At 41.7% G+C, this 13,139-nt stretch overlaps 1 protein-coding gene across 8 annotated transcripts; it reads right to left on the bottom strand.

The window, feature by feature from the left end:
• Positions 1 to 2,561: 2,561 nt before the first annotated feature.
• CIPC (CLOCK interacting pacemaker) lies at positions 2,562 to 12,162 on the bottom strand. 8 transcript variants are annotated; one of them, XM_049825421.1, is made up of 5 exons: positions 12,056 to 12,125; positions 10,543 to 10,633; positions 8,903 to 9,765; positions 7,829 to 7,998; positions 2,562 to 4,391 (listed from the first exon to the last, which is right to left on the bottom strand). In XM_049825421.1, exons 3-5 carry the CDS (start codon positions 8,967 to 8,969, stop codon positions 3,513 to 3,515), a joined length of 1,116 nt encoding a protein of 371 aa, XP_049681378.1. In that variant the 5' UTR covers positions 8,970 to 9,765; positions 10,543 to 10,633; positions 12,056 to 12,125; the 3' UTR covers positions 2,562 to 3,512. The 8 variants fall into 8 exon arrangements, with proteins under 8 accessions (XP_049681378.1, XP_049681383.1, XP_049681381.1 ...); XM_049825426.1 differs by lacking the exon at positions 12,056 to 12,125 and having other exon boundaries at positions 8,903 to 9,077; positions 9,398 to 9,489; positions 10,543 to 12,048; XM_049825424.1 differs by lacking the exon at positions 10,543 to 10,633 and having other exon boundaries at positions 8,903 to 9,077; positions 12,056 to 12,162.
• Between the last annotated feature and the right edge of the window lie 977 nt (positions 12,163 to 13,139).

Below are 13,139 nucleotides of genomic sequence, written 5' to 3' on the forward strand. Positions count from 1 at the left end.
ATATTTCACAGTCTGTTTCTGTAAAGTTTTAGCAAAAAGTTCATGTTCTATAACAGAGTTCTTAGGCTACTGTATTCAGAGCTGGCAACTGACTTTGAAAGTACAGAAAATGTTTACATTCCAACTAGAGCAGTAGAATTTCAAAAATACATAGTGAAAGTAATCAAAAATACCAACATTTATTAAAACTTAATAGAAAAACAGCAGTCTGTCCAACACATCAAGCCACCCCACCTGCTAGTTGTCAGCAGCAACTGAAGCCCCAGCAGGCCATCTGATTTGACTTTTTAGATTGGGACAGCTGTCTTCAGCTAACTTGTTAATACAAAGTCTTGCTGCTTCAAAGGTGAAAAAAATCTGGAAGTTCATTGCTTACAGGTTTCCAATCAGAGAGGCTAATGTTTCTGCTCAAATCTACTGGACCACTTCCAGATTCTGCCAGAATCAGGACCTATTCTGGTCCTGACGTAGTCAACTAATATTCTCAACACAATTCCAAGCTAACCTATTTTATTAAATTGCAGCCAAGAAAGGAAAGCCCTTATTGTTTAAAGGTTTATCTGGGCTTCCAGGAATAAAGGCAGCTAAGAGAAATTGAACAGAATGGTACTTGATGACATGTCTATAACTAGGGGCCTTCAACATCTTTTCTTTTTATAGATGTTGCATCAAGATTTGCAGTTATCTAGGGATATGGTTCCTAAGGGGCCCCAGATTTACATATAATATTTCCAGAGTGGATTTTTCTAGTTACACTGTTTAAGTCTGGACTGATGCCCAGTAGGAGATTTCTAACCAGCTGCTGGACTTTCATTCACAGATTTATTGAGTATGTATTTATACAAATTATACCAGCTGAAAGGCCCATCAGCTATAAGGACACCCACTTCAGCCCACCCTCAATGCTGTCAGGGGAAAAAATACATGTGGTACTGTGTGGAGTATGAGAGATTTCTGTCAGCTAGAGTCTAAGTCAGAGGGTATTATCCTGCAAGGCCAATTTTTCCTTCCTTTTACTCTATCAGAGCAGTGGAAATAGGATGGAGAAGAGGTCACTGGTAGACTTAACTTTTTCTTGTCTCAAACAACTAGGATGGGACTTTTTTCTTTCTGACTTCCTTGAATCTCTAGGTAGCCTGAGTCCATCATCTTGTTTTCTAGGACAAATAACTTCCTAAAAATATATATATTCTGAACTTCAAATTCTCCTCTCTATTTGATGGGTAGAGAAAGAATTTTAGGAAAAGTAGGAAAGATGTCCTGTGCATTTTCTCTCACCTCACCCCTAGGCCTATTACAGGTCAATGGATCAATGGAACTGCCTCCTCTCCTTCCTGTACGGAGCTCAGAAGAAACAAGCTTATCTTTTGGGATTCTTTCACAAATGGCCTAAGGTACCATCACATCTATCCTGCCAAACATCATTCAGTGCAGATATTAGAACTGATTTCAAAAGAGCTAGATCAGACATGTCCTACATTATTACACTGTACTATGCTGCCTTCCTGCCTTCTGGGTTTGCTGGCTGAATTTCCATACTGCTGTGCTGCGAGTTATGAGACATCCTAGTATGCACAATTATAGCAGGCATATTTAAAAAAATACATGACAGAACTCAGACTATGAACACTTTTCTTTTAATCAATTCCAATGTACTGCGCTAGTCTTCAGCAGGTGGCCAGGATACCATGAAAGGCATGGCTACTAGTTTGCCACAGCTTCACTAGGGTGAATCCTGGCACGAAATTTCTCTCTAAACCTATGGCTAGTACAAATATGACTCACATTTTTCCACTTTGTGAGGCTTGTACGGCATTTCTTTTCATCAGTGTAAAAAGGGGGAAACCCCTTACAAGAACGAAGCCCCTTACAATTTCTCTAGTGCACATATTTGAGGAAGACTACAAAAGCACTCTCTACAGCATCCTGAAATATTCATTCCCAAAGGCATCAGAAAATGAAAAGGTCTAGTCACAAATTAGCAAGACATACACTCTACTTTCAAGTTTCCTTTTTTAAGAATCTGAAACAGATATAGAAGTGATAAAAGCACCAAAATACCAGTCACCTAGACTGCACAATTTTGTGAAAATACTGTCACTCAGAAAGGAGCATACCATAAACAATCCAGATTCCTTAACATTCTTAGACAGAGCCATTCTTAGTTCTCCACACAGACTGCCTCTGAAAAAAACCCTTCAGATTTGGAGGGAGTGACATGGTTAAGTGTCTAAAAAAACTGAAATGAAATAAGCATCTGTAGAACAGCTTTTGCAACACGACTACTGTGGTTCTCTACCAGTAAGGCCTAGTATCTTATGCACACAGTGGTGTTAGTTATATCTCAAGGCAAGCAGGCTAGGAATGATATAAATTTAAAGTGGAGGAAAAAAAATTTTGTTGTTTTTTTTAAGTTCAAACTCAGGTAGATACATTTTTTAGGGAGATTATCCAAGATGACATCTCTCTCTCTCCTCCGTCCCACCCCCATTTGATTTCTCCAAATAAAGAGAGGGAAGAGGGATAGGAGGACTTGTTTCACCACAGGCCATTATGCTCCTTTTCCTTTCACCTTTTTTTTTTTTTTTTTATACTTAGCAATCTGATTTAACAGGAAAAAAAGGAGTTTAGGCTTGTAAACTAAAGATACACATAAATAATATGCAGCTAGTCTTGCCAAATTAATCCTAGCAAATTAATATCTTCCTTGTACTGTTTTTAAAAAAGTCACTGCAGTCTTAAACAATGTTTAATCTGTTAGCTACCAAGAAAATCCAAAGCCACTTGCCTTGTACACTTGTTAGCCATTAATAAATATGGCTTTGGAACAAACGCTTCCAATGCAAGCCTTGTGATTTTGATCTGTACAGTAGATTGAGTGAAAATCAAAAGTATACTCATTAAAACACTTAATTTCACTTGGGTCCTAAGACACTCATCACTTTGACCAAAGACTGCAATGAATATAGAATGCTGCTTCAGCACAAGCAGATCTCCACTAATTCAAATGTGTTAAAACCCCAAAGCAAGACTGCTGTAACAATGGACAGCGACGGCCTAAAGATACCATCCCACCAACCTAAGTTTCCTCTCTTCACACCAACTCCCTTCATCTACTTGCAGCTGATGATGGCCCAATACTGGGGCCTGTTCTGCTGTCCGATTCTCAGGACTATCTGAAGATGGGACTAGGAAGATGCTTGCTTGCAGAATACTGCAAATGACTGTCTTTTCACTGCAAAATGGGAACATGCCAGCAGAGAACATCCAAGCTTCTTGAGTCCAAGGAAACACACTGAGTTAGCATGGAGTTCAAGGTCACACTGAAGTAGTAAGTACCCATTCTGTCAAGACCCCACCATGCTATTCTAGTCCCACAACTGGCTCTGAAGACAAGTTGTTAATGGCAGGCCACTTCGCAAGTCTTGGACTCAGAAAACGCTCAAGTAAAAGCTTGAGACGGGAAATAGGAGGCACAGAAATAACTTGACCAACAGCTATGTACCTTTTTACTACATGTTGGGATAAGTGGGGTCTTCAAGGTTGCTATCAGCTTTTTCAGATCCTGTTAGAGATGCTTCTAGCTCTGCCCAGGACTGTGGAGCATTGTTCTTTATTGCCTCTATGAAAAGCTGTGTTTGGTGCTTCAGCCGGTCCAGCTCGGCCTGAGTCACCTGGTTCTGATGAATGAGCTCCTTGGTTTTTAAAGTGATCTCCAGCAATCCTGACCTGCGTAGCACAACAAGCGTATTCTGAAAGCGTCTGCACTTGCTTTGCTGTTGCAAGAGCAGCTCAGGGGTAGTGCAAATCTCTTCTGGTATCAGTGGGGGACTCCACACTGCAGACTGCATCATAGTCTGTGCTGCACTCTCACTCTCATGAGGGGTGCACTTTGTTGCCTGCAGAGTTCCAAAAGGCAAAATGGGAGCCAAACCCGGCACTTTCTGAGTGTCACTGGAGACACGATGAAAACCAGGAAGAGCTGACAGTTTTCCACTTGTCACTAGAGTTGAAGAATTTTGCTGGCTAGAATCCTGATGGGTCTTAAAGCTAACTGGTATGTGGGCAAAAGGACTAGTAGGCAACCCTGTGCTCCTCGATACAGGAGAAGTCTCCATCTTGGGTGCTTCTGTGCAGAGTCGTTTATGGCAGTTGGTTTCCTGACGTTCTTCTAGATCAAAGGAGTGATCTCTTTTGCAGGGCTGTGGTGCTATTTTGGGATAAGAATTCAGGATGGGCAGGTAATTAGTGGAGTCACTTCTCTTTTTCCCAACAGGGTGAGGGTTAATGCGAGGTGGGATTGATGGACGAAGAAACACTAGCTGTGGCTGAGCTGGAATCACTTCGAAGGATGGCTGCACAGTCCAAGACTGGAGCTGTGATGAACTCCCCTGAGAAGCACAAACGGGGAAAAACCAGAAGTCTTACAACAACATTGTAGAAGAGGATCAAAAAACCTTAAGTGAAAACAGGTGGACTGAACCATTTCTCCATATTTGATACACACTGTCCAATTAATACATTCTGAAGAGTTGGCCATCAAACTCATCCTTCTCTTTATCTGACAACAGAGCATAGCACTAGAATCAAAGCTGTAATCCATAATCCTTTTACTATGGGACAGTAGATAGATTTAAAAACAATTCAACTTGAATTTATACATGGTTTCCTAAATGAGGATTACAGCGCATGCTTATATTGTACAATGCTTATGTAAAAGTTCAACCGAGACTTGGGGTTGAACAACAAGTGTACAGAAAAGTCGAAAAATAATTAAAGCATTGTGGTTATGAAGTATTTTAAAAGAGTCAAAGAAAGACTGCATAGACATTTTAGGAACAATTCAGACTCCCTCTTTGTTTAAAGGCAGCAACTCTAATCTTGTCAATTCTATTCTTATAGCAAGCTTTTGAAATGGTTATTTAAAATAGATGACAGCTGTTCAGTAAGTCTTGCAATCTTAAGTACAATACACAGTTTCAATAAATTTAAATCCATGAAGTAGAAAAAAAAAAATGCTGAATATCAACCAAGGCAGGGAAAAAAGCCTGTTGTAAGCTCAGAGCAGTTTAACTCCATACCTCTGGTGCAATAGTGCGCACTGATAAACCATAAAAGCATTATAGTTCAAGAAAAATGCCCAAGTTTCTACTCCCTCCCACGAGTCGTATTCTGAAATATAGCGGAATACATAAATTTTTACAAGACACTATCTCTTCCTCCTCCAATACATTACTACAGATCTTCATGAGACCTTCTGGCCAAAAAGCATGCCTGCTTTTCTCCAAACATATCAAATGGCCTAGTAAGAGATACTATTTCTTTCTGAAGCAAAACTTCACTACTTAGTACATTTAAGTCATCACCACTACAATTATACTAATACACTGTCAGCTGCCTTTCCAGTTCCTCATGACTTGGAATGCTACTGGCAAGCCTGCTGAAGGCACAGTTTTTAGCTAGCAAAAATACATTTTATTATTTTTGGTACTATACCGAGTCATCTGAAAACCATCTCCTTTCCCCCAGTTTCATAAGATTTAAACTGGCAAATGTCAACATGCTTTGCTGAAGTCCATTCCTCCAGTAAAGGACTTGAACTTGTCAAAAGTGGTTATTACCCACCAATTAGGACACTGAGACTTGGAGATGAGATTCAATTATATATTCTGACACAGAATTTCTTTGGTTCAGTGGGCAAGATGCTTATGGAATAGGGGTACAGAACAACTACCTGTAAAAAATAAATATTACTACCTTATCACGGAAGAAAGGACAAACACATTCAAAAGAAAAGTATCTGGAGATGTTAGGAGCGAGGAAATAAATAAATACCACAGCTATACATACACAGAACAGCCTTAAGGGGCAAGGTTTTGGGGTCAGTAGTTGTCATTTACTGCACAATTGTACAGTATCTAGCACAGCATTACCCCAAAATCATGGAGGCCAAAAGAACTGTGATAACTGTTTATCTTGTTCTTGTTTTTCTCCCCATCTGTTACCTACTTTCTTCTCCTTTCCATTCACATTGCATTCTGCTCTTGTTCTCCTACCCAAAATCTCACTTTTAGTAGAGAAGGACATGTCTATTTTACTAATTCTGCAAAGTGTTGGGTTTTGGTTTTTTTTTTTAATGAGAGCTAACATCCTGCATGTATCAGTCACTTGTCTAAAAAGCCTTCCTACTTATTAAGGACTTTTACAAGACTTACAGAAACCTTGCCACAAGCAGCACTGTGTTTCAGAGAATTAATCCCTGCTTGATTATTTATTTTTTAGTAACATTATTGCTAGCTGTTTACACTCTGAAATTGGGACAGCAGGTAACCATCACTGTGCAGGATCACAGTGGTTCTAAGACAGAAGGATGATGCTGATTGAAATTGAAACTGGAACAAATAAACAGCAGTAACTGGATGCTGCTTTTTCTTTTTTTTTTTTTTGGTCCAGCAAGCCCAACTGAGTACTGCGTTGAAAAGACCATTTTAAAAAGATGACCAGCATGACTATCTGAGGCATAACAGAAAGAGGCAGAGAGACACTTCATTATTATTCTGACCTAGAGTTGTTGCTTTTGTTTATTGCAGTAAACATTTTTCAATTTAACATTATTCTCTTTAACCATACATAATTAGACTTAAATGTTATGATGCACTGCTCAAGAGAACTGAGTTTGGCAATTTTATCTACCTCCAACTCTTCCTCACCAAATCACCTTTTTGCTACACTACCAGTTTTTTTATAAATATTTTTTATACATATATATACACATACACTAGCTACTTCTCCTAACTGTTTGAAACACAATCTGGAGTTTAACATTAGACTAATTTTTGAGCTCTGGGCCAAAGGCTGTCAACCTTTGGTGAAGCTTGCCTACTCACTACTATATAAATACTTCAGCATTTGTTTAGACAGTATTTTGTCCACAAAACTAAAAACATTACTATAAAATAAAATTGTTTGTCAAGATAAAGCACAATGCTCAGAGATCAGAACAATCTCCCCCACAAATGCATAATCTGCCAAATACAGAAACACGCATCTGTGTTAGCATTGATACACAGTATTTGAATTTAGTAGGTTTTGCTTGTTGTCATAACAGATTGAGTAGAAAAAGAATCAGAATCTATATTCTTTTTTGCCCTTCTCACTGTATTCTCAGAAGTATTCTAAAAAAAAAGCTGAAGAACTTTTGCTCTGCTCAGAAAACATGAGCGTGTGGCAATACTTTGAACTTGGAGCTCTCAAATCTTCTGTTACAACGTGAAAGTTAGGAGTCTCACAGATGTGCTGGAGGAACAACACATTAAGATATTGGAGGACATAAATAGGGAATGTAATTGTTGCAATGTGAGCCATCACATGCAATTAAGAGAAACAACTGTTAAACTTCACAGCTAACTTCAGATACAGATTTAATTTTTCCATTTGTAACTTTCTGGATTAGTGTTCATTGCACATAAAGCACTTCTAGGACCTAAGAACTAGGAAACAAAACCTATCATCCTACTTTACTGTCTTTATTGAATGAAACAGAGAACATCAGCTTTCAAAAGGAATTTGGTGCTATCTATTTTGGGGGGGGGGTTCCTTTGAGACAAAGAGGTTTAGTAGACATAGCAGAGCTTCTCCTCTTCACACTTTTTTTGATCTTAGCTGCTCCTTGAAAGAAGGAGGCTTTCACAATAGGACTTTTTGAGTTACCAGTTACTTTCTGGACTGCAACGACTTTGTAAAATCTTTCTGAAAGGAAAAATATTAAAAACAAACAAAAACAACTGAAGAACATGAAACATTTTTCAATATATTATTTCTTCCCTACCTGCTTAACTAATACATTTTTCATTACGACCATAGGAGAAAGTGCAGGAAAGGAGCTGCTTGTGGTCATTGGGCATTGCCAAGGCCCATCTTCTGCATTCCAACACAATGCATTCAGCACGTCCTCCGAGTCAGTCTGCTCCATAGCACTCAGGCACTCTGAACTTCCATCTGCCAGATGTAGAATTCAGCTGTTAGCTGTTTCACATGCAGCATGTTTGCTACTATTCTGTTTTCTTTCAACCAAGCCACAAAGAACAATAAAGTTTAGTTCTGGAATATCAATAAAATTAGACCTGCTATGACAGCTGTCAAATAGCCTTTAATAAAAGGCTTTATATTTCAGGCCACTTCTCATGCAGCTATCATCTCCCAAAAAATCTATTACTTTTTGTTCTTTTGTATTTAGTCTCTAAGGGACTGCACACTATCAGGAAGACTGCTCTAAAACCTGGTACAGGAAAGAACTACGGGCTCCAGCATTGCCACAGCTGTAGTCTGTAATGCAGGCATTTTGTGCCTTGAAATCTTCCATCTACAAACCCAGTAAGACAGGTATCTCTCACAAAAGCATTTTTTTTTCTTTTCAAGGCCAATCTTTGCACAGTTTTGTTGATTATTAAAATGGCACACTGTGTCTACATTTTACTGATGTTACAATTACTCGCTGGTTTATCAGGTTCTACTGACAATCTGGTCAAATCGTAAGAGACATTAGACTGAATAATCCAACAGTTCATTCATCACTGCAAAGAACAAAAAGTAATTTTGTCTTCCCTACTTCTAAACTCTGAAGTCTGAGATTCTTCCATTTATTTCTTTATTAGGCACATTTTAAGTTCCCATGCCATTCAAAATCACAGGATGAACTTCATAGCTACATAAAGCTCCACTCCAAAAAAAGTTTGATGATCAGATGATTGCAGATGCAACCTGTCTTGCATACAAAGGTCCTCCCAGGTAATGAGACACAAACTGTAAAGGGCTAGAGTCAGATTTGTCAAAACATCACCAATAAAAGCAAAGTCTGAGCAAGGTAACACACAAAAAAAGGTAATGCAGTGGTTTTCTAAACCTGAATATCCGGAGTCCTTGTCAGATTCAGTTGCCGCCATGCTGAAGTGATGGTTCAAGCTCTTCATTTCCGTCACTTTGCCCAATAGTTCCCTGAGGGTCTCAATAGATGACTATTTTGTCCCCATGCTTCCATAGTACTGCAGGCAGCCATTAACAACTTTTCCATTGAGGAACTACAAAAATAGTTAAGAATAAAAAGGGACTTTCTCTGAATCTAAAGGAAGTTTCATCAGTATAAGACAACAAAGGCGGCCATGTTTATCCTTATGAAACCTGGTTATTAAAGGTTTGCTGTATCTGTTAAGCGATCTGTAGAATTCTATTAAGTTCCCAGCTTCACATTTGCTATGTTTATCACACATTTACGTTAGCAAAGGCTTGCCAATAAAACCACTGTTTATTGCCTGCAAAACTCTCTAACTATGCATGTTTAATAACACATTACAGAGTAGAAAAGATAGGCAACAATTCTTCGCATCAATGGACACACTACTTTGTAGAATCTTCTGGACTAAAGTTTTCCATCTGCCTTAGGCTGATTTCTTAAGTTTCAGGAAAGTTTCCATGATCCAATCTTTCAGTCCCCTGCACCAAGTACAAGAGAACAGTATCATACTAGGCATGGCTGTTGCGTCCTTTAGGGTAGGTTAAAAGATGCCAAAAAACCTAAGGCACAGGAAGGAAGAAGTTAATTGAAGCAGAAATATAGTACAGATATCTTACTTTTTAAAAAAAATTTTTAGTTTTTACTACTGCTGTGAATGCCATCAATGAATCAAAGGTATTTCAGAAGTACTGAAGACATGGATGCAGTTGAAGGGGCAGAATTCAACCATCTCTCTCAACTCCTTTCTTCAGTGGCTGAGCAAGTCAGAGTACAGAGTAGAGGTCAGCCAATCTTACTGAATTACCTGAGGTAGAATCATTTCACACTTAAGATTACCAAGTAAAGTACACAGTAGATTCATCCGGAGAGCACAATGCATAACTAATTTCTAATTCTCTTATGAATTCTGTCAGACAAAGTAGTAATTCCTTACTGTACACACAAATCTTGGGAAACAGGAACATGATTTCTTGATCTGCTAAAAACATAATGCCCAATTCTACGAAGCTCAGCAATGTGAGTAACCAAGATAAAATAGCAGATACAAAAGTGTGTGGTTGTTTTCTGTAATTAAATTAATTCCCCTCTGATTCAAGTAGGATAGCTGCGTATCTCTTTTTACGCTGCCAGTGAGCCAATTGGAGACTTTCAGAAAAGAAATCGCTCAAATCATTCAAAGAATGAAATTTAGATAGAAAACTAATGTATTAGACATGTTTCTCCACCCAAAAAGAGCAAAACAAACTAAAATCTAAAGGCTATTCATAAACAACATTTTTTTCCAAGATCTAGAAGTTACTCAGGCCATATTTATCTTATGAAAACTTAGCTATCCCAACACAGGTCAGCTGTGCTGGGTGAAGCCCATACAAGACATACAGCTGAACCTGCAAAGCTATGGTTTTGTTAATACGGTCTGTTTCACTCTCGAGTAAAGTAAGTCATCAGAGAAAAGAAAGTAAAGTAAGCAAACAAAGAACATGCTGGGGCTAAAGAAATCCATACTGCTAAAAGCGCAACACATACTATACCTGCAATGCATTCCTAGGGGAGACGTGGCCTTAGAAATGCCCTCTTCTTCCCACACCCAGAATGAGAACACTGGAAGGCTGAAACTAAAAGCTATGAAAATCAGAAAAATGTATAGTTACATTATGGCCTCCCATAGTGCATACTTGCCACAACCTTCAGCTGCTTCCTGAGGGTAGGCAGACTCTAGTTAAAGACAGAGCAAGGTTTCTGCTTCTCTTGAAGAAGGTAGCTGAGAGTTTGGCTAACAGAAAAATGACTGGATGAAGTGCAGAAATTATGTCTAATGTTATTTATAGAAATTACTTTCCTAAAAAGCAACCCTTTGAAGTTGCGTCTCATGTTAGAGTTGTATAGTTAAATTACAAATACAGGAACTCAGGAGTCCGCATCATAGTCAGGTCAGCAGTCCATTAATGGCAGTACCCAATGCAAGCTACTTCAAATGACATTGCAGCACATTCTGGAATAATCTACCCCGAAGGGCATATTTCTTCTTAAGGTCCTGACAACTGGTTGTTAGAATTCTGCTCCAAGATCTCGAGCCTTGGCACCTCCAGTAATGAATTCTGTACATTAAATAACAGTTTTGAGATGGTAGGGTGACTGTCTACTTAACTACAAGAAAAACAGAATAACAGTCAGCAGAGAACTTCCTCAGTAGCTATTTGCATCATTTTTACTTTCCATCTTCAGTCACAACTGCTGTCCTGCTAACAGGTATGGAGCAAACATAACTACATAAGAGCTACTGAAATGCTGTCCCTTGAATGGAAGATGAGGTTTAAGTCCCGATCCATGCATTCATTATTTAGCCCTTTCCAAAACAAATGTATTTTTTATAAAAGCAACACGTATTGATGCTAATCTCCAAAAAAGCAGAACTAGAAACAGAAGGAGGGCTACAAATAAGTACAACAAGAACACGCCACCTGCTAGCCTTACATCAAGGGAAGCTCTGGGAAGGGCTGGCACACCTTCCTCTCTTCCCTTATGGAAAAAAACAAAGGGGTAACAACGAAACCGCAACAGAAAACAAACAAACCAGAAGCACCGCTCTCTCCAGACGCAGGCGTGGGATCCCTCCTGCCCACCCGCGGGCCAGACACCCCCCCCGCCCGGCAGGTAGGTGCTCCGCCGCGCAGCGGCGGGAAGCACCGGGCGCCAACCCCGACGCCCCGGGCCCTCCCTCCCGCCGCAGCGGCGAGAGCTGACCCCACCCGACCGCATTCCTGGCGCTTCGCCCAGACGCCGGGCCTGGGCGCCGGGGAGCCCCGGAGCTCTGCCCGCCCGGGCGGGGTGCCCTCGCTGCGGGCCCGGCGTCAGGAGAGGCTCCCGCGCAGGCGGGCCGAGCCAGCCGGCGTTCGGGCCCGAGCCGCCGCCCCGGCACCCGGCGAGGCGAGGCGAGGCGAAGCGAAGCGAAGCAAGCCCCGGCGATGGCCGGCCAGGAGTCCCCAGGCCCCGCAGCTGCCACCGCTCCTTCACGGCCGCCTCCCCCCGCGCCGGGCCTCTCACCTGGCCGCGGACCGCCACAGCTCCAACCGCGCCGGGCCACGCATGCGCGACACCGTACCATGGAGCACGAACCTCCCTCATCGCCTAGGCCGGCCCAGCCCGGAAGAGGGAAGTTGCCCGCCAGGCTCCCTTCGGCGCACATGCGCACAGCGAAGCTGCCTGCGCCGGGCGGCCGAGCTCCGCGCTTGCTGGGGGCGGGGTGTTTGGCGAGCGCGCGCGCCTTGTCGGTGCGCGGGGTGGAGGTTCGACATGGCGTCGTGGTGTCCGGGGCCAGCGCACCTCATGGGGAGCCCAGGCGGGAGGGCAGGGGCTGGCTCAATACAGGAGTCCTGACCACAGCCCCCGAGTACGGTGGGGGTTGGCGTGAGGTGGGAGCGGGCAGCTCGAGATGCGCAAGCGGCCGTGGATGCACGCAGGGCCTGTCGGGGGAAGGGCCCGCCAGCGTGTTGGTTTTAAAAGGCTTCTGGAGACCCATCCCACGACAGCTGTCAGGGGCGTGGCTGAAAGGAGCATCTTCACCGAAAAATGGTGTGGGTATCTCCTGGTGGACTTGGGCCGCGTGGCCGGGCAAGTGTGCGAGGGCTTGAAGTCGTTTTATTGCCTGGCCTGGACTTCTGAGGGAATCAGACAGGAGTTTGGAATGCTGCTGGACCCCCAAATATTGTGCAAAAGAGTACAATTCATCTCTACACAGGAGTTGAGACACTTGTAGAGCCTCTCTCACTCCCAAGAATGAGAGGTGACAGCAAAAACATAAACACCAATAGCCACTTACAAAATGAGGAAAGCAGCACCAACGAGGTCCAAAAGCTTTCAACTTGTCTCAAAAGAGGGAAAACATGTCAAAAGGAGGAGCTGGCATGAGTAAAGGATACCCTTACTCTTCTACATGTTGGTAAATACAAGATGGTGAAAGAAATAACATGGATTTGCTTTCCATGAACTGCATATAAACCAAGGGCAAATTAGGAGGAAGTGAATCCTCTGGTTCAATGAATACAACTAGAATAGCTATTCTAAGAACTGCATAAACACTACCAGCACCCAGAAGTCTGTCAGAATATTTTGCATTTGGGCATGAAAG

Source organism: Accipiter gentilis, chromosome 22, assembly GCF_929443795.1.
Source record: "Accipiter gentilis chromosome 22, bAccGen1.1, whole genome shotgun sequence".
Classification (NCBI taxonomy): domain Eukaryota; kingdom Metazoa; phylum Chordata; class Aves; order Accipitriformes; family Accipitridae; genus Astur; species Astur gentilis.

Bases quoted from the DNA above. Each gene is read 5' to 3' on its own strand.
- CIPC (XM_049825424.1), bottom strand. From the start codon at position 8,969: ATGAAGAGCTTGAACCATCACTTCAGCATGGCGGCAACTGAATCTGAC. The intron at 7,999-8,902 runs GTTTAGAAAACC...TACATCTGGCAG, and splicing joins CAAGGACTCCGGATATTCAG to ATGGAAGTTCAGAGTGCCTG. The intron at 4,392-7,828 runs GTAGGGAAGAAA...TGTGCTTCTCAG, and splicing joins AAAATGTATTAGTTAAGCAG to GGGAGTTCATCACAGCTCCA.